This window comes from Phyllobates terribilis, unplaced genomic scaffold, assembly GCF_046119375.1.
Source record: "Phyllobates terribilis strain yellow unplaced genomic scaffold, ASM4611937v1 Scaffold_35__1_contigs__length_13245226, whole genome shotgun sequence".
In the NCBI taxonomy this organism is placed as follows: domain Eukaryota; kingdom Metazoa; phylum Chordata; class Amphibia; order Anura; family Dendrobatidae; genus Phyllobates; species Phyllobates terribilis.
In genome coordinates, this window is record NW_027362795.1 from 2,372,013 (window position 1) to 2,392,130 (window position 20,118).

The 20,118-nt window shown below is 45.9% G+C and overlaps 1 protein-coding gene and 1 pseudogene across 1 annotated transcript; both read left to right on the plus strand.

The window, feature by feature from the left end:
• The window catches only part of LOC141182693 (uncharacterized), a 163,152-nt pseudogene that overhangs the window by 79,433 nt on the left and 63,601 nt on the right, over window positions 1–20,118 (plus strand).
• On the plus strand, window positions 884–18,889 carry LOC141182678 (gastrula zinc finger protein XlCGF66.1-like). The gene is made up of 4 exons (XM_073660830.1): window positions 884–944; window positions 18,190–18,329; window positions 18,459–18,638; window positions 18,722–18,889. The coding sequence occupies exons 2-4, from the start codon at window positions 18,252–18,254 to the stop codon at window positions 18,887–18,889; spliced, it is 426 nt and encodes a 141-aa protein (XP_073516931.1). The 5' UTR covers window positions 884–944; window positions 18,190–18,251.

The following is a 20,118-nucleotide window of genomic DNA, read 5'->3' on the forward strand; positions in this document are numbered from 1 at the left end:
CCCGGCTCCGCTCCGCACGCCTCGTACATGCACGGCTCCGCTCCGTACGCCTCGTACACACGCGGCTCTGCTCCGTACACCGTGCTCCGTACGCGTCGTACACACGCGGCTCCGCTCCGTATGCCTCGTACACACGCGGCTCCGCTCCGTACGCCTCGTACACACGCGGCTCCGCTCCGTACGCCTCGTACACACGCGGCTCCGCTCCGTACGCCTCGTACACACGCGGCTCTGCTCCGTACGCCTCGTACACACGCGGCTCCGCTCCGTACACCTCGTACACACGTGGCTCTGCTCCGTACACCTCGTACACGCGCGGCTCCGCTCCGTACACCTCGTACACACGCGGCTCCGCTCCGTACACCTCGTACACACGCGGCTCTGCTCCGTACACCTCGTACACACACGGCTCCGCTCCGTACGCCTCGTACACACGCGGCTCTGCTCCGTATGCCTCGTACACACGCGGCTCCGCTCCGTACGCCTCGTACACATGCGGCTCCGCTCCGTACGCCTCGTACACACACGGCTCCGCTCCGTACGCCTCGTACACACGCGGCTCTGCTCCGTACACCTCGTACACACGCGGCTCTGCTCCGTACACCTCGTACACACGCGGCTCCGCTCCGTACACCTCGTACACACGCGGCTCCGCTCCGTACACCTCGTACACACGCGGCTCCGCTCCGTACACCTCGTACACACGCGGCTCTGCTCCGTACACCTCGTACACACGCGGCTCTGCTACATCCCCCCTGTAAACCCCTCCTGACCCCACACATAAACTTCAGCTCATCCAGCACCATGACAACCAGCACAGCAGAGTCCTGCATCCACTGAGGCCCCTGATCATGTGACCCCTGACTCCTCCCCTCCTGTGACCTCATCACAGCTCCTGTGCGCACAGAGCAGCCATATATGTGGTGGCGGCTCTGCAGGTGGAGGTATGTGGAGACCCCATTACTGGGCGCAGGGGGCATTAACCCCTTCAGCACGGAGACTCTTTTGGGGTCTTGTGTTGCCCCTTTATAAGAATCATAAGGTTTTTGTTCTGTTTCCTGTAATAGATACATACGACCCAACTATGGAGACAGGAAGGAGGAAACGTATTGTTCTCATAGTACAGGACCCCTTTACTGACCCCACAGTGTAATGTCCCCATTATGCCCCTTATGCAGGATGTATGATGCCCCCACAGTGTAATGCCCCCATTATGCCCCTTATGCAGGATGTATGATGCCCCCACACAGTGTAATGCCCCCATTATGCCCCTTATGCAGGATGTATGATGCCCCCACACAGTGTAATGCCCCCATTATGCCCCTTATGTAGGATGTATGATGCCCCCACACAGTGTAATGCCCCCATTATGCCCCTTATGCAGGATGTATGATGCCCCCCACACAGTATAATGTTCCCCCAGTACCGCCTGAGGTCTTGCAGTTGGAATAATCCCTCTAGAGTTGGTTTTCCCTTTGCCTGCTCCCCTACATGTAGACCCTCGAGCATGTATACATTCATGTATGGGAGCAGGCCTTACTAGATATCGAGGCTTTGTAGAGTAATATACCGCATGAGGATGATATCAGAGGAGTAAGACATTTCTTGAAATCGAGATCAATAGAGTGTAGCAGACATAATGACTTCATGGAGGATCTTCTAAAATTCACTCTTACTCATAACTTCTTTATTTTTGATAGGAAGTACTTCCACCAGCTCAGGGGTACTGCGATGGGGAGCCTCTGTGCCCCCTCATATGAAAACCTTTTCCTATGCTGGTGGGAGGAATCTACAATATTCAGGAATGATCATAAGTGGTGGCCTTCATATATTGGGGTATAGATAAAAATATCATTAATATACAGGTGCATCCCACAAAATTAGAATATCATCAAAAAGTTAATTTATTTCAGTTCTTCAATATAAAAAGTGAAACTCCTATATTATATAGAGTCATTACACACAGAGTGATCTATTTCAAGTGTTTATTTCTGTTAATGTTGATGATTATGGCTTACAGCCAATGAAAACACAAACGTCATTATCTCAGTAAATTAGAATACTTGATAACAACAGCTTGAAAAATATTTTTAAAAGCTGAAATGTCTGTTCAGTAAATGCACTCAATACTTGGTCAGGACTCCTTTTGCATCAATTACTACATCAATGTGGCATGGAGGCGATCAGCCTGTGGCACTGCTGAGGGGTTATGGAAGCCCAGGTGGCTTTGATAGCAGCCTTCAGCTCGTCTGCATTGTTGGGTTTGGTGTCTCTTATCTTCCTCTTGACAATACCCCATAGATTCTTTGTTTGGTTAAGGTCGGGCGAGTTTACTGGCCAATCAAGTACAGTGATACTGTTTTTAAACCAGGTATAGGTACTTTTGGCCGTGTGTACAGGTGACAAGTCCTGCTGGAGAATGAGATTTCCATCTCCCAAAAGCTTGTCGGCAGAGGGAAGCATGAAGTGCTCTAAAATTTCCTGGTAGATGGCTGAGCTGACTTTGGTGTTGATAAAACACAGTGGACCTACACCAGCAGATGACATGGCCCCCCAAACCATCACTGATTGTGGAAACTTCACACTAGAGCTCAAGCAGACTCTGGGACCTTGATTTCCAAATGAAAATTGGAAATCTGGGACCTTGTGGAGTATGTCAGTGTCTGCCTTCTGGACATCTGTCAAGTCAGCAGTCTTCCCCATGATTGTGGAGCCTACTGAAACAGACTATGGGACATTTTTAAACACTTAGGAAGCCATTGCAGGTGTTTTTTGTTAATTATTCTAATTTACTGAGATAATGACTTTTGTGTTTTCATTGGCTGTAAGCCATAATCATCAACTTTAACCGAAATAAACACTTGAAATAGATCCCTCTGTGTGTAATGACTCTATATAATAGATCCCTCTGTGTGTAATGACTCTGTATAATAGATCCCTCTGTGTGTAATGACTCTATATAATAGATCCCTCTGTGTGTAATGACTCTGTATAATAGATCCCTCTGTGTGTAATGACTCGATATAATAGATCCCTCTGTGTGTAATGACTCTATATAATAGATCCCTCTGTGTGTAATGACTCTATATAATATAGCAGTTTCACTTTTTGTATTGAAGAACTGGAATAAATTAACTTTTTGATGATATTCTAATTTAGTGAGATGCACCTGTATCATCTGGTCAAAGATGAGTGAACAATTTCTTGAATTTGTCAGCGGAATCAATAGAGTTAAGTAGATTTACATCAGAGTTGAGTTATAAACAGTTGCCTTTCCTGGATGTACTAACATTACAATAAAATGCAATAACGGGCGATCAAAACATTGTACCTACCCTAAAATGGTATCAATAAAAACGTCAGCCCGGCGCGCAAAAAATAATCTCTCAGCCGGCCCCAGATCCTGATAAATGGAGACGCTACGGGTCTTGGAAAATGGCGCCATTTTTTTTTTTTTTTTGCAAACTTTGGATTTTTTTCATCACTTAAATAAAAAAGAACCTTTACATGTTTGGTATCTTCGAACTCGTAATGACCTGGAGAATAATGATGGCAGGTCAGTTTTAGCATCCAGTGAACGTGGAAAGAAAAAAAAACAAAAAACAACTGTGGGATTGCATTTTTTTTTGCAATTTCACCGCACTTGGAATTTTTTTTCCCATTTTCCAGTACACGATATGGTAAAACTAGTAATGGCTTAAAAGTACAACTTGTCCCTCAAAAAATAAGCCCTCACATGGCCATATTGCCCAAAAAATAAAAAACGCTATGGCTCTGAGAACAAGGGGAGCAAAAAAACAAAAATGCAAAAACGGAAAATCCCAAGGTCGTAAAGGGGTTAATAGACAGGCAATAAACATGAACACCAGATTCAGGAAAAAGAGTCCCCACAGTACATTTTGTATTCCGCACGATCGTTTGTAGAAAAACGCGAGAGACAGACACAACATTTTACACATTTATTTAAAAATAAACAACACAGGTATACTTACCTAACACCTAATGCCTCATGCCCTTGTCCATTGTAAATGAGAACAAATAAAAAAACACCATAATAATCAACTGTCGGACGTAATCCACATCAGCAGTCACTAATGTGACTGCTCTACATGACCGCCAGCTGCACACTGACACAGACAGGCAGTGTGTAGTGCTGAGCTGCTGTTAGAAAGTTCAGTTCAGCTGATGAACCCAAGTGATCTCACGGCACCGCAGCTGACCCTGACCGCAGTGGCTGTTGTGTAGAACAGTCACATCAGTGACTGCTGATGTGGATTAAACCCGACAGGCAAGTATTATGATGGTTGTCATGGAAGTATTAAGAAAATATTAATAATTTCCCCCAACTTTTCACCCCTCCTCCCCTATAGTATTTGTTAGAAGAGAGGAGCTGACAATCCACCATCTGTCTGTATGCAAATTATCACCCACAGCAGAAGTAGCTTGGACAAATGATAGCACAAAAGGTGCTAAGTAGTGATGAGCGAACGTGCTCGCTACTACTCGGTACTCGCCCGAGCATCATGGTGCTCGACAATTTCGGCGAGTATTTCCGGGTTGCTCAGGCGGGAGCTCGGGTCCCCTCCCTGCATGTTTGGCGCTCTTTACAGAGCCAATGAACATGCAAGGATTGCCTGCCATGCACTGTGATGCCATAGCCATGTTGGTTGTGGGCATTACAGTGATTGGCTGGCCGCACAGCGTCATCAGGTGTATATAAGACCTGGCGCCGCCATGCTCGTCACAGTCACTCCAGATCAGAGAGTGTAGGGAGCTGCTGCTGCGTCAGGGAGAGATTTGCTTGTGTATTAGGTAATGTAGGGAGAAAAACCGTACATTACACATATCCATCTTAACAAACAGTCCTTCTGAGGACTAATCCATCTGCAGAGATATCAGGCAGGCAGTGTATATAGGCAGGCAGGCAGTGTATATAGCAGACTGCAGTGCATATAGCACAAGAGGCTCCATTCCAATTCTGCCTTCTGCTGCTGTTACATATTTGTATACAAAGGCCCTAGGTCTCAGGGCCAGGAATACTTTTCTTTGGATCTTAATCCTCATTATTTGCTTATAAAGCAATCCAGAGAACACCGTTTTTCTGCGCCATTTGCTTGTTGGCACTGCAGAATACAGCCAGGTCCTTTCCATATTACAGCGCTAAAAATCCATCTATTTAAAACTGTATTTTCTCCATCACATGGCTCACATATACGTTGTCAGAAAATACTGCCATTTCTGGCCTCCATTAAAAAAAAATTTCAGTGTGTCAGTGAAGCAATTCACAGCAGTTTGCTGATCAAACTACTTACCTACAGGCCAGGTATTTAAAACTGGTTTCTCCATCACACGGATCACATATAAGTTCGCTCCAAACTCAGTCATTTGTAGTGAGCGTGGAAGATACTGTCCTCCATTTAAAATGGGCAAGGCACGTGGCAAAGGACGGGCAACTGGACGTGATGGTAATGGTGCATGCAGAGGACAAGGCCGTGGGCAAGCCGAAATTGTGCCACAACAAACACCCACATCTTCTCGCCTGACCTTCCTGTCCCAATTTTCTAGGCGACCGCAGCACACCACTATTTAACCCAGAGCAGTGTCAAAAGGTTGTTGGTTGGATAGCGGATAATGCTTCCAGTCACTTAGCCCCACCACCACCACCCTGTCTTTCACACGGTCAAGTCTCAGTAGCCGTGAGTCTGGACCACATATTCCTCACCCTGATCCTCCTTCCTCCCACCAGGCCGAGTACCCAGAGACAACTGATCCCACACTTGGACACTCTGAAGAGCTATTCACTCTTCCATTTATAGATTCGGGCCTCTCTCCCGGTCCACTTGAAGCGGGGCAAGAGGAGATCGCGTGTAGCGATGCCCAAATATTTGAGCAGCCATGGTTACAAAAAGGCGACTTTGGGAAAGTGTCACAAGAGGTGGACGATGATGAGACACAATTGCCAGAAAGTCAGGAGGAGGACCAGGGTGCGGAAGTGGAAGACGAGGTGGTGGATGATATAGTAACTGACCCAACCTGGCATTAGGACATGCAGAGCGAGGACAGCAGCACACAGGGGGAGGGAGGCAGAGCACCCCAACAAGCAGGAAGAAGCAGTGTGGTGGCCGCAGACAGAAGGCAGGCCACCGTTCCCCGTAACACAAACACGAAGGAAGTTGCCAGTACAACTGTTATGTCTTCCCGAATCTGGTTGTGTTTTAAAGACTCTGCCGATAACCCCAAAAAGGCCATTTGCACCACCTGCCAGGCCAGCATCAGCTGGAGTGGCAAAACGACCAGCCTGACCACCACCAGCATTATCAGGCACATGGCAGCAAAGCACCCGACTTTGGGGGTCGAACCCCGGGTCCAGGAACAGTGTCTGTGGGTGGCACTGTTGCTTCTTCTGCTTTTGTGCATGCAAGCCAATCCCCTGCCCATGGTGCATGCGAAGATGCCTCCTGCCCTGCACCTGTTGTTGCAAATTCTCAAGTAGCAGCATCAGGAAGCATGTCCACGTCCTTGTCCCAGCGCAGCGTTCAGTTGTCCATACCCCAGTCCTTGGAACGCAAGCGCAATTATGCAGCCAACGCCCCACAGGCTACACTACTAAGTTCTCACATTTCACAACTGCTTGTGCTCGAAATGTTGCCTTTTAGGCTCGTGGAGACGGAAGCATTCTGCAACCTGATTGCGGCGGCCGCCGTCCCTCGGTACTCAGTCCCCAGCCGCCACTATTTCTCCCAGTGTGCCGTCCCCGCATTACTCAAGCACGTGTCCCAAAATATTAGCCTTGCTCTCAACAACGCAGTTACCGGTAAAGTCCACCTAACCACGGACACTTGGACAAGTGCTTGTGGGCAGGGACAGTACATCTCGCTGACGGCACACTGGGTTAATATAGTGGAAGCGGGGACCCAGTCGGACCTTGGGACGAAACATGTCCTCCCGACGCCAAGTATTGCGGGCCCTAGGTCAATCAGGGTTGCCCCCACGGTCTACAGCTCCTGCACCTCATCCTCCTCAGCCTCTTCAGCCTCCATCTCCGAAATGATCACATCAGTTACAAGCTGGAAGCACTGCAGCACTGCCTCGGCCAAGTGGCAACAGGCTGTGCTGAAGCTAATATGCTTAGGTGAAAAACCGCACAATGCTGAAGAGATGTGGACAGCTCTGAAAGACCAGGCAGATCTGTGGCTCACACCGCTGAACCTACAGCCAGGCCTGGTCGTGTGTGACAATGGCCGGAACCTGGTGGCGGCTCTGAGGCGAGGGGAGCTCGCCTGGCCCATGTGCTTAACCTCGTGGTTCAGCGGTTTCTCAAATCCTACCCGGAGCTGCCGGATCTGCTTGTTAAAGTACGGCGCCTGTGTGCCCATTTTAGAAAGTCAGCTTCCACCGCCCTTGCCGTGTTTCAGCAGCATTTGCAGCTTCCGGCTCACAGACTGGTGTGATGTCCCCACGCTTTGGAACTCTACACTGCAGATGTTGGAAAGGATTTATAGTGACGGCTGGGGACCGAGTATGGACACGAGGCATGAGGCATGTGGTTGTGAAAAGCTTCCGCCTCCACGAGCCTAAAAGGCCACGTTTCAAGTGCAAGCAGCTTTACAAGACTTCCTGGGAGAAATGACATGCAGGGTAGATATGGTTTCCCTCTATGCCAGTCCTTTCACCGAGCTAAATACAACTGTCAGCAAAAAAAGTTGTGGACTGGCTCCGTACCATCCCTGGCCACATTCACATTTTTGTGGTTAGGCGGTCCTTCCCAGTAAGTGCACTGGGGAGGGAACGGGTAATGTTGTGGGACCCGTGCTTGTGGAAGGCGGAGGCGATACTGGGAAATATAGTGGCGGCTGGGGACCAAGTATGGACACCCGGCCGCCGCCGGCATGAGGTTGTGAAAAGCTTCCACCTCTATGAGCTTAAAAGGCCATATTTCAAGTGCAAAGAGCTGCAGTATAGTATTGCAGCCTGTGGGTGGATGGGTGGGTGGCTGCCTGCATACTTGTGCTTGCATTCCAAGGAATGGGGTAGGGACAACTGAACGCTGCACTGGGACAAGGACGTGGACGGTGATTGTTGCAAGTCTGCAATGACAGGTGCATGGCGGGAGCCATCTTTGCATGCGCCAAGGATCACTTATGATGGGCATGCTTTTAGGCAGTGACCTGGGAGTCAGAGATGCTTCCAGAGGTCTTCCCCATGCTGTTCCCATGACTTTTCAGCACTGTATGCATGTGTCTGATGATGTGTCACACACCACATGGCCAGATAAGGTTGTAAAATGTAAAAATGACATTTCCTGGTGAATGCATTTATCTTGGTTGAAAGCAATACAAAAGTGCAAAAACGCATGAAAAACGCTACAAGTGAACATAGCCCAAGGTGTGGAGGAGTATTTTTGGTTTTGGTTATTTATTTTGCCTTCTATACAAGTCATTACCCTGGAAAGGATGTTCCTTGACATATATCCCAGGAAAATCCATTTTGGTTTCGTTTTTGTATGTTTTATTGTGAGTCTGTAAAAGTGGCGTAATACTTTGACAACGTTGTTGACAGCAGTGACCTGGGAGTCAGAAATCCTTCCAGGGGTCTTCCCCATGCTGTCCCCATGTCATTTCAGCACTGTTCTCATCGATTTGGGCAATTTTTAGGCCCTCTGCAGACCGCCGGGGGGAGCCGCCTGAAAAATGCTCGAGTTTCCCATAGACTTACATTAGGCTCGTTGCTTGGGTCGAGCACCCGAGTATTCCAACAAGTACCCGAGCATTTTAGTGCTCGCTCATCACTAGTGCTAAGTACAAACCCAATTAGCACTCGCAGGCGAAGTGGCTTGCATTTGACTCCCATAAGTGTTATGTTTGTGACATCAGCCTTGTCTGCAGAAGATGAACACCACATCTGAGGCCCTAAGGCCTACTGCAGCCATTCTTTTTGTGGGTGGGGCGGTTGGCAGGGTCCAGGAGAACTTACAACCGGTTACTGTGGGCAACACAGTTACTGTTGGCCTTAAGGATACTGGCGCAGAATTTACCCTCATCCCCCATCCTTCATCCTCCCTTAGTTTGTGTTAATAGAAGAACTCATTCCTGGGAAGATCCTGACTGTCACTGGGTTTGGGGGTGTTCGCCGTCCCATACCGATGGCCCGAGTATTCCTGGACTTGGGTGCGGGAGGGGGTTAAGGGAAGTGGGGGTGTACACAAATTATCACCCACAGCAGAAGTAGCTAGGAGACATGGTAGCACAAAAGGTGCTACAAACCCAATTAGCACTCGCAGTCGAAGTAGCCTGTAAGCAGATCCCAGTACTGAGAGAGGTGGCAAACCCAATTAACAGAGACTTGTGATAAATGTACATCTAGCCAAGGAAGATTAGTTCCCAGGGATTCAACAGAGCTCTGCAGTTGGACCGGAGCCGACACAAAATATGGAATAACTAAGGTTCCATACTTTCGATAATAATGGGGCCCATATTTTTAGTGACAGGGTCAGCTAAGGAACAATATGCTTATTTTTCCATTGCTGTAAGCACCTTCAGGGAGCTGTGGCTCAAAAGTAACTATTTAACAGACCGCAGCTATATCGTGTGTGGTCTCTAACGGAAGGTAAATTCATAACAGAAAAAAACTGTATCACTTTCGGGCCTCTACGATCAACCAGCGATAAATTATCACAAAAGCCAGATATTTTAATAAAAATGTGAAGGCTGGAGCCCAGCCCATGTAATGTCAGCACAGGTGGTGTGTGGGCAGGTTTCACCCTTCAGCATAAAATAATCCACTGGGGATGGATCAGTATTCATTGTCGGGGGGGTATAGAGAGAGACTATAAGCAACGGATCACAATCGATAACGTTCAAATCAAAGTGGGCCTCCTCCCCCTCGAGCTATAGTGAATCGTCTCTGCGGGCTTATAGTAAGTTTCTTCCTTAATCCTTATTATTTTGTGTAACTGCATATGTATTGTATTGTCTCCTTTTGTAAAATCTCTGTCAATTTTTCCTAAACACTGCCTCCCTTTTGGATTAAATATAAAATTTAATAGTCCTGTTTCTTTTGTTCTGTAATCGTTCCCTCCCCCGAAGCCATACGCTACCAGAACGCAGATTTCTGACCAGTCCTATAATATATTTCAAACTGGCCGGTGGTGTAATCGTAATTGGGCTATCGTGAAGCTGGCAGTAACCGAACGGGGCGTAGACACATATTCCATGCGTTGGAATCCGGAGGTGTGACGCCATACGCTTTTTGCTCGCTTGCCGATAGCGACGTAGCGTACTGTTCAGGTTTGCCCATCTCAACTCATGGGCCAGTAAAGCTCTAATAAAATGCAACAATATCGTCAGCTGTGAGAATCAGCTGACACCTGGCGGCGAGCGCCCCGCACAGAAGCTATGATCACATTGTGCAGAATAGTAAGTACCTGGTCCATTAGGCCCAGGGCACAGGGACGTACTATTACTGACAATGTCAGTAATGGGTTGATGCAAAGGCCAGGCTTCTCAGTGCAGGTTTCATAATGGTAAATTGTGTCTTTTCGGATTCCTCTCTTTGAGCACACTATGCAGCGTTTTTGTGATCTTCCTTTCTTTGCTGTTTGGGAAGCCTCTCCTGGAAAATTTTTGACCTGGGACGATATGGGCACTATCATTTCAGAAGAACTGGAACCCTCACCTTCCTGAGTGCCAAACATTAGGGCCTTGATGACTACATCCTGAAACTGAAGGAAGGTCCCCATATTGCCTGCAGGTCGAAACAACACAAAAGCATCGTACAGTGCCATCTGTACAATGTGCTTGGCCAATTTTTCGCACCATACTTTAGCTTTTCACATGGCATCATATGATTAAAGGACCTGATCTGAGAGTTCTATACCGACCATGTACTTATAATCCAAGATACAATCTGGCTTTGGGACTTGTGTTGTGGTACCTCGGACAGTGACAAGGGAAGTGTTGTCTCAGTTTATGGTGGTCAAAATAAGGACACCCCTATTCTCCTTATATTTGACCATGAGCATGTTGTCACTGCATTGGGCTCTGCTTTCTCTCTTTCTCATTAGAACTATGGACTGAAAAAACTATCAAAAAAATCGCACGTGACTCTGACATTGCTCCACACATGATGTTGAAGCCGCGGGTCACCCTGACTACCATGACGCGGCATGCGTCGTTTGTGGTCACCAACATGGCGTGATTGGTGAACTTAACTTTAACTAGATTTTCCCTCCATTTGTGCACTGTTTCCCTGACGAAGGTTCCGCCGAAACTAGAGTTGGGGTGGACATGCGCCCACCCAGGGAGTCCATCACCCGCAGCCATATCACAATCGTGTGATCACCATTTCGCCTCTAGACCACAGTACAACAGGTATACACTATCCCTATTTAATTATTTTTCCTATTATATCATCAGTAGTCTTTTTGACATTGTTGGATTGGCCAGTGGTGTACTAACGTGATTGTATGCTGAAGGGGAGTGTGGTAATAGCATTTAATTATTATTATTATTATAGCATTTATTCCATGGCGCTTTACATGTGAAAGGGGTATACGTAGCAAAAATAATTACAATAATTTTGAATAATAAAAGTCAGCAACTGGTACAGGAGGAAAGAGGACCTTCCCGGGAGGGCTCACAACCTACAAGGGATGGGTGAGGAAACAGTAGGTGAGGGTAGAGCTGGTCGTGCAGCATTACGGTGGAGCGGTGGTTACTGCAGGTTGTACGCTTGTCAGAAGAGGTAGGTCTTCAGGTTCCTTTTGAAAGTTTCCAGGGTAGGCGAGAGTCTGATATGTTGGGGTAGAGAGTTCCAGAGTAGGGGGGGGGATGCATGGGAGAAATCTTGTATGCGATTGTGGGAAGAGGAGATAACAGGGAAGTAGAGAAGGAGATCTTGTGAAGATCAGAGGTTGTGTGTAAGTAAGAGGAGACTAGGTCACAGATGTATGAAGGAGACAAGGGGTGGATGGCTTTTTATTCCATGGTTAGGGTTTTCAACTGCAGTCTCTGGGTAATGAGGGGCCAGTGAAGGTATTAACATAGAGGAGAGACCGGGGAATAGTGGGGAGGACAGGTGGATTAGTTGGGCTGCAGAGCTTAGGATAGATTGGAGGGGTGCGAGAGTGTTAGAGGGTAGTCCACAGAGCAGGAGGTTGCAGTAGTTGAGACGGGAGATGATGAGTGCGTGCACTAGTGTTTTTGCAGATTTGTGGTTGAGGGATGTGTGTATCTGGGAAATTGTTTTGAGTTGGAGTCGGCCGGAAGTGGAAAGGGCTTGGATATGTGGTTTAAAGGAGAGATTAGAGTCTAGGGTTACCCCAAGGCAGTGAGCTTGCAGGACTGGGGAGAAGGAGCAGCCATTGACTATGATGGATAGGTCAGATGAGGGGGTTGAGTGAGATGGTGGAAAGATGATGAATTCAGTTTTATCCATGTTTAGTCTTAGAAATCTATCAGAGAAGAAGGATGAAATAGCGGACAGACATTGTGGGATTCTGGTTAGTAAGGAGGTGATATCAGGTCCAGAGACGTAGAACTGTGTGTCATCAGCATTGAGATGATACTGAAAGCCATGGGACTCTTTCCTAGGCCGAAGGTGTAGATGGAGAGGAGCAGGGGTCCTAGAACTGAACCTTGGGGGACACCGACAGATAGGATGCGAGATGAGGAGGTGGTGTGTGAGTGGGAGACACTGAATGTCTGAGAGTCTGTAGTAAGAGGGAATGGTCCACTGTGTCAAAGGCTGATGACAGGTCCAGGAGGAGGAAGACAGAGTAGTGTCGCTTGGATTTGGCAGTTAGTAGGTCTTTGGTGACTTTAGTCAGGGCAGTTTCAGTGGAGTGATGAAGTCTTAAGCCAGATTGTAAACAGTCAAAGAGGGAGCAAGAGGAGAGGTGAGAAGACAGTTCAGAATGGACGTGTTGTTCCTGTAGTTTTGAGGCATAGGGGAGAAGTGATATGGGGCAATAGCTAGTCAGAGAGGATAGGTCAAGGAAGGGCTTTTTGAGGATGGGTGTGATCGAGACATGTTTGAAACATGAGGGGAAGACACCAGTTTTGACAGGTTGAAAAGGTGGGTTAGGGTTGGGATGGAGACTGTGGTGATGTTAGGGATGAGGTGGGACGGATTGGGTCAAGTTCGCAGGTGGTGAGGTGTGATTTGTAGAGTAAAGAGGAAACTTGATTGTCTGTAATGGTGGAGAAACTGGTTTTAGAGGAGGAGGGTTGAGTAGATATGAGAAGGAGCTATGGGGACTTTAACCCCTTTACCCCCGAGGGTGGTTTGCACGTTAATGACCAGGCCAATTTTTACAATTCTGACCACTGTCACTTTATGAGGTAATTACTCTGGAACGCTTCAACTTATCCCCCTGATTCTGAGATTGTTTTTTCGTGACATATTGTACTTCATGATTGTGGTAAAATTTCTTCGATATCACTTGCGTTTATTTGTGAAAAAAACAGAAATTTGGCGAAAATTTAGCAATTTTCAAAATTTGAAATTTTATGCCCTTAAATCAGAGAGATATGTCGCACAAAAGAGTTAATAAATAACATTTCCCACATATCTACTTTACATCAGCACAATTTTGGAACCAAATTTTTTTTTTTGTTAGGGAGCTATAAGGGTTAAAAGTTGACCAGCGATTTCTCATTTTTCCAACAAAACCATTTTTTTAGGGACCACATCACATTTGAAGTCACTTTGAGAGGTCTTTATGACAGAAAATACCCAAAAGTGACACCATTCTTAAAATTGCACCCCTCAAGGTGCTCAAAACCACATTCAAGAACTTTATTAACCCTTCAGGTGCTTCACAGGAATTTTTGGAATGTGGAAGAAAAAAATGAACATTTAACTTTTTTCACAAAAATGTTATTTTAGACCCAATTTTTTTTATTTTCACAGGGGTAACAGGAAAATATGGACCCCAAAATTTATTGTGCAATTTCCCCTGGGCACGCAGATACCCCATATGTGGGGAAAAACCACTGTTTGGGCAAACGGCAGGGCTCGGAAGGGAAGGAGCGCCATTTGACTTTTTGATTGTAAAATTTGCTTGAATAATTAGCGGACGCCATGTTGCGTTTGGAGAGCCCTTGATGTGCCTAAACAGTGGAAACCCCCCACAAGTGACCCCATTTTGGAAACTAGACCCCCCAAGGCACCTATCTAGATGCATAGTGAGAACTTGGAACCCCTAGGTGCTTCACAAATTGATTCGTAAAATGAAACAGTATTTTTTTTTCCACTTTTTCATTTTTACGAATCAATTTGTGAAGCACCTGAGGGTTCCAAGTGCTCACTATGCATCTAGATAGGTGCCTTTGGGGGTCTAGTTTCCAAAATGGGGTCACTTGTGGGAGAGCTCCACTGTTTAGGCACATCAGGGGCTCTCCAAACACGACATGGTGTCCGCTAACAAATTGAATGAAAAATCGGCTCAAATTGTTAGCGGACACCATGTTGCGTTTGGAGAGCCCCTGTGTGCCTAAACATTGGAGCTCCCCCACAAGTGACTCCATTTTGGAAACTATACCCCTCAAGGATTTTATTAAGGGGTATAGTGAACATTTTGAACCCAGAGGTACGACACAGAATTTGATAACATTAGGTCATCATATTGAATAAGTTGTCATTACTCTTGAGCGCAAGTGCTCGCTACTTGAGTTTGCATCGGGTACTCAGGTATGCACCATGTATCACGGGTGCTCAAGTGAAATGCTTGAATCCCCGCCCGCATGTTTCACGGTTATTAGACACCCCAAAGAAAACATGCGGGGATCGCTCGTGCATGGCAGGCAATCCCCGCAAGGTTTTTTTGGCCGCGAAGCATATGGGGTGGAGACTCGAGCACCCGCGATACTCAGTGCATACCCGAGCACCCGATGCAAACTCAAGTAGCGAGCGCTTGCGTTCAAAACTAGTTGCCATATCGTCATCTTTTTTTTTTTTTTTTTACTTTTGAAAAAAAAAACAACCCCAACCCCAACATTAGGACAACCCCAACCCCAGCCCTAGCGTTTATTTTTTACGCCGTTCCTCGTGCGGTATAAGTGATGAGATTACTTTATTCTTCGGGTCGGTGCGATTACAACGATACCAGAATCATATCGGGTTTTTATGATTGACAGCTGTCACACACTAAAAGACACATATTTTGTAAAATCTAGTTTTTGCATCGCCATATTTTGGCCGACAGAGTCATGTGATGGCTTGTTTTTTGCGGGATGAGTTGACATTTTTATTGGTGCCATTTTCAGGCATGTGACATTTTTTGATCGCTTTCTATTCCAGCTTTTGGGAGGCAGAATAAACAAAAACCAACAATTCAGTAATTGTGTTTTTTTACATTTTTTTATTCTGCTCCGGGTGTGGTAAAATTGATAAGGTAGCTTTATTGTTCGGGTCAGTACGTTTACAGCGGTACCACATTTATATAGTTTTTCTATGTTTTGGCGCTTTTACACAATAAAAGCTATTTTATAGAAAAAATTATTTTTCAGCATCGCTTTATTCTGAGAGCTGTAACTTTTTGATTTTTCGGATGATGGAGCTGTATGGCAGCTTGTTTTTTGCAGGACGAGATGATGTTTTCAGCAGTACCAGTTTTATTTATATTCTTCTTTTTGATCGCGTGTTATTCCATTTTTTGTTTGGTGGTATGATGATAAAGCATTGTTTTTTGGTTTGTTTTTAATTTTTTTTTTACCGTGTTCACTGAAGGGGTTAACTAGCGGAACAGTTTTATAGACCAGGTCGTTACAGATGCGGCGATACCAAATATGTGTACTTTTATTGTTTGTTTGGTTTTTTTTCATAATAATATTTATTGATGGGTACATTATATTTTTTTTTGTTAGTGGATTATTTTTTTAAAAATATTTTTACAAATTTTTTTTTACTTTTTTACTTTGTCCCACTATAGGACTTTCACTTTTTTTATTCTGATTGCCTGCATGGCACAGGAATGCAGCACCATCCCTGTGCCATGCAGGCTGTCAGCGCTGGACAGGGAGAAGATAGTTTGGAGATGCACTGCGCATGTCCAAACAATCTTACTGCTGTCTTGTGACCCGGATGTTGTCATGACAACATCGGGTTATCATGGCAACACCCGGGAAGCCGCGGCAGACGGCGCTGGAGGCCGGAAGAGGAGATGAGTATACCGATCACCTCCCCTTGCCACCGCAATGCTGCGATCGACTTCGATCGCAGCATTGCGGGGGTTAATGTGCTGGGAGCTGTGCGGGACCGCTCCCTGCACATAGTACCGGGTGTCAACTGTGACAATCAGCTGACACCCTGCGGCGATCGCTCCCGCACAGCCTGTGTGCGCGCGCGATGATGTACTAATAAGGGTCAGGCTCTTAAAGCCCAGGGCACAGACGCGTATTAGTACGTCATGGGCTTTAAAGGGGTTAAGCAAAAGCTTTGTCTGATGGTGTCAATCTTCTGCTTGAAGGATGAGGCAAAGTCTTCGGCTGAGATGAGAGGAGAGGGAGGAGGCACTAGGGGATGGAGGAGAGAATTGAAAGTGTTGAATAGCTGCTTAGGGTTGTGAGACGGAGAGAGGATATGAGAGCTGAGAAGTAGGTTTGTTTTTCTGCAGGAAGTGGGGACTTGAAAGAATTGAGGGACTATTTGAACGCGATGAATTGCTCGTTGGAGTGGGACCTTTTCCATCTCCGCTCAGCAACCCTGGAGGCCCTTCGTAGTTCTTTAGTCAGGTTGGTGTGCCAGGGTTGCCTGTTGAGCTGTGGTATGTGTGAGGGGGTAAGGAGAAAACTTACTCCTCTACCATGCTTGCCATTGGAGAGGGGTGTGTGAGAAAGATGGAAACCACCGTACGAAAGTACAGCTGGAGAGACCGTGTCAGAGGGGTTGAGCCACGTTTCAGTGATGCCGAGGAAAGAAAGTTTGTTGGTAATGAAAAGATCATGGATGTAGGAACGTTTGTTGCAAATGGAGGGAGCGTTGATGTTTATAATTATCTGTACTATACAAATATTTCCTGTGTGATCTCTGGGTAATACGCACATCCTTTTTTCATGTGCATGTCACAATCCCTGTCGCCATTTCCAATTACATGTATTATATAGATTTTAAACATGCCTTAATAAAGGCTTTATCTCTTATATGATACTCTGTCACTTGGGATTTTTTCGATCGTCTTTTTTTTCAGTCCATGGTTCTGATGTTTTCTAGCGATTTTGTCCCCTTACTCTGTAGTCTGCAAGTGCACCTAATCAGAGGATTTTTACTGTACAATAATTATTATGAAGCACCTATACTGGTTGAGTAGTTTAATTATTTCTCCCTTTCTCAGCAGTTGCCCAATTAGCGGCTTAGGGAGGCCTTTCTGATTTTTTTTGCTCGTTGCCTCATGCAACTGCACCTCTGACAGAGAGGGTCTTGAAGAGTGGAATGCTGGTGTAAAAGTTATCAATGTAGAGGTGATAACCCTTATCCAGCAGTGGGTGCAGCAATTCCCACACAATTTTCCAACTTGTTAATTTGAGTGTAATTTAGTTAATTTGGGCGTTCTTTCCTTCGTAGACCCTAAATCTGTGGGCGTTCCCTGAAGTACTCTCGCACAGCTTGTACTGTTTAATTCCGTACCTTGCCCTCTTACTGGGCAGGTGTTGTTAGAATTTTAACATCCCTTTGAAATAAACCAGAGATTCATCTATAGAGATGTCCCTTTGGGGGTTGTACGCCTCTGCAAATTTTCTGCTGAAGTGTTCAACTACTGGCCGAATTTTGTATAGACGATCAAAGTTAGGATCATCTCAGGGAGGACACAGTGCATTATCACTATAAGGCCACGGCCGCACTATCAGTATTTGGTCAGTATTCGGTCAGTATTTTTTCTCAGGAGTGGGTGATAAATGCAGAATTGGTGACTTGTTTCTATTATACTTTGTCTCTGATTGTCCCTCACCTGGTTTTGGCTCCCACTCCTGAGAAAAAAATGCTGACCAAATACTGATAGTGGGGCTAGGGCCTAATGCAAACATTTTTTTCATAGCCAAACAGAATACCGGTGTGTTGTAGAGAATATCAGTACTCCAGTATTACCGAATCTCTGATTTTCTAACTATGTTTCCCTTATTATCTGCAGTAATTGTATTATTACACAAGATTTTTATGATATTACATCGGCTCATCATCTTCTCTCTACAGTGTCGGATCCTCTCAGTGGAGATATTCTATATAAGAGAATTATCCTTATTTATCTATCAAAGATGGATATGGGCAGAGACAAGATGGCGGAGAGGATATTACACCTCACCCTAGAGATCCTCTTCTGGCTTACTGGAGAGGTGAGAGATTCTGATGACGTCACATTACATCATTCTTATCTATGGGAATAACAGATGGACAGAACTGGAGAGGTGAGGACTCTGGAAATGTCTGCAGTGAGATTTATTAATGTGTCTCTCCATAACCAGGATTACACAGTAGTGAAGAAGACCTCTAGTGAGCGCTGTCAGGACCCTGTGTCTGAGGGATGGGGAAGACCTCTGAGCCCAATCACAGGGCCTCCACCTCATCCCCTGATACATGAGGACATCAATGACCAGAAGATCCTAGAACTCACCTACAAGATGATTGCGCTGCTGACTGGAGAGGTGACACTGCTGGGAATGCTGGGACATTATACAGTAACGTTATGAAGGGATTGGAGAGATGACGGTATCATTGTATGTGTCAGGTTCCTATAAGGTGTCAGGATGTCGCTGTCTATTTCTCCATGGAGGAGTGGGAATATTTAGAAGAACACAAAGATCTGTACAAGGACTTCATGATGATGGTTCCCCAGTCCCTCACATCACCAGGTAATAGGACTAAATACACACGGCCTATAATTATCTGTATGTAAAGAATGAATTCAGTCCCTGTATGTGTTTCCTCCAGATCTATCCAGTAAGAGGACAACACCAGAGAGATGTCCCCGTCCTCTTCTTCCACAGGACTGTAAACAAGAAGGTCCCAATGTTCCTCAGGATCATCAGGTAGATGGAGAGAAGGTGTCATGAGACCTCCCCTATGATGTGTAGATGGCTGTGAAGGTCTTGTGTTCAGTCTTGTTTTATCCACCAGTATTATATGTTTTATACTTGTGTAATGAGAACAGTGTAGATGGCAGGATTATAGCTGATCATAGATGTGACTTTTCCATCTGTCTGTGACTTTTACAATATTTGTTTCAGAGTAAAGATCTGATCCATACTAATACTACAGAGACATATGTTAGGGGTGATGAGTGGTGTAAAGAGGAGATTCCTACATATGACTACCCAGGTGAGTACTGACCACTAAATGCAGAGAAGTCACAGATTCTTCTCAGTCACCGGCTGTGGCTGCTTTATTGACGGTGTAGTCCGGCCATATCACAATCGTGTGGTCACCATTTTGCCTCTAGACTACAGTACAACAGGTATACACTATCCCCATATAATTATTTTTCCTACTATATCATCAGTAGTCTTTTTGCCATTGCTGGATTAGCCAGTGGTATACTAACGTGATTGTATGCTGAAGGGGAGTGTGGTAATAGGATTTAATTATTATTTATTATTATAGCGCCATTTATTCCATGGCGCTTTACATGTGAAAGGGGTATACATAGCAAAAACAATTACAATAATTTTGAAGAATACAAGTCAGCGACTGGTACAGGAGGAAAGAGGACCCTGCCCGCGAGGGCTCACAACCTACAAGGGATGGGTGAGGATACAGTAGGTGAGGGTAGAGCTGGTCATGCAGCGGTATGGTGGAGCGGTGGTTACTGCAGGTTGTACGCTTGTCGGAATAGGTAGGTCTTCAGGTTCCTTTTGAAGGTTTCCACAGTAGGCGAGAGTCTGATATGTTCGGGTAGAGAGTTCCAGAGTAGCGGGCATGCACGGGAGAAATCTTGTATGCGATTGAGGTAAGAGGAAATAAGAGGGAAGTAGAGAAGGAGATCTTGTGAGGATCGAAGGTTGTGTGCAGGTAAGTACCGGGAGACTAGGTCACAGATGTATGGAGGAGACAAGTTGTGGATGGCTTTTTATGCCATGGTTAGGGTTTTCAACTGTAGTCTCTGGGTAATGGGGGGCCATTGAAGGG

Bases quoted from the DNA above. Each gene is read 5' to 3' on its own strand.
- LOC141182678 (XM_073660830.1), top strand. From the start codon at position 18,252: ATGGATATGGGCAGAGACAAGATGGCGGAGAGGATATTACACCTCACC. The intron at 18,330-18,458 runs GTGAGAGATTCT...CTCCATAACCAG, and splicing joins TCTTCTGGCTTACTGGAGAG to GATTACACAGTAGTGAAGAA. The intron at 18,639-18,721 runs GTGACACTGCTG...TGTATGTGTCAG, and splicing joins TTGCGCTGCTGACTGGAGAG to GTTCCTATAAGGTGTCAGGA.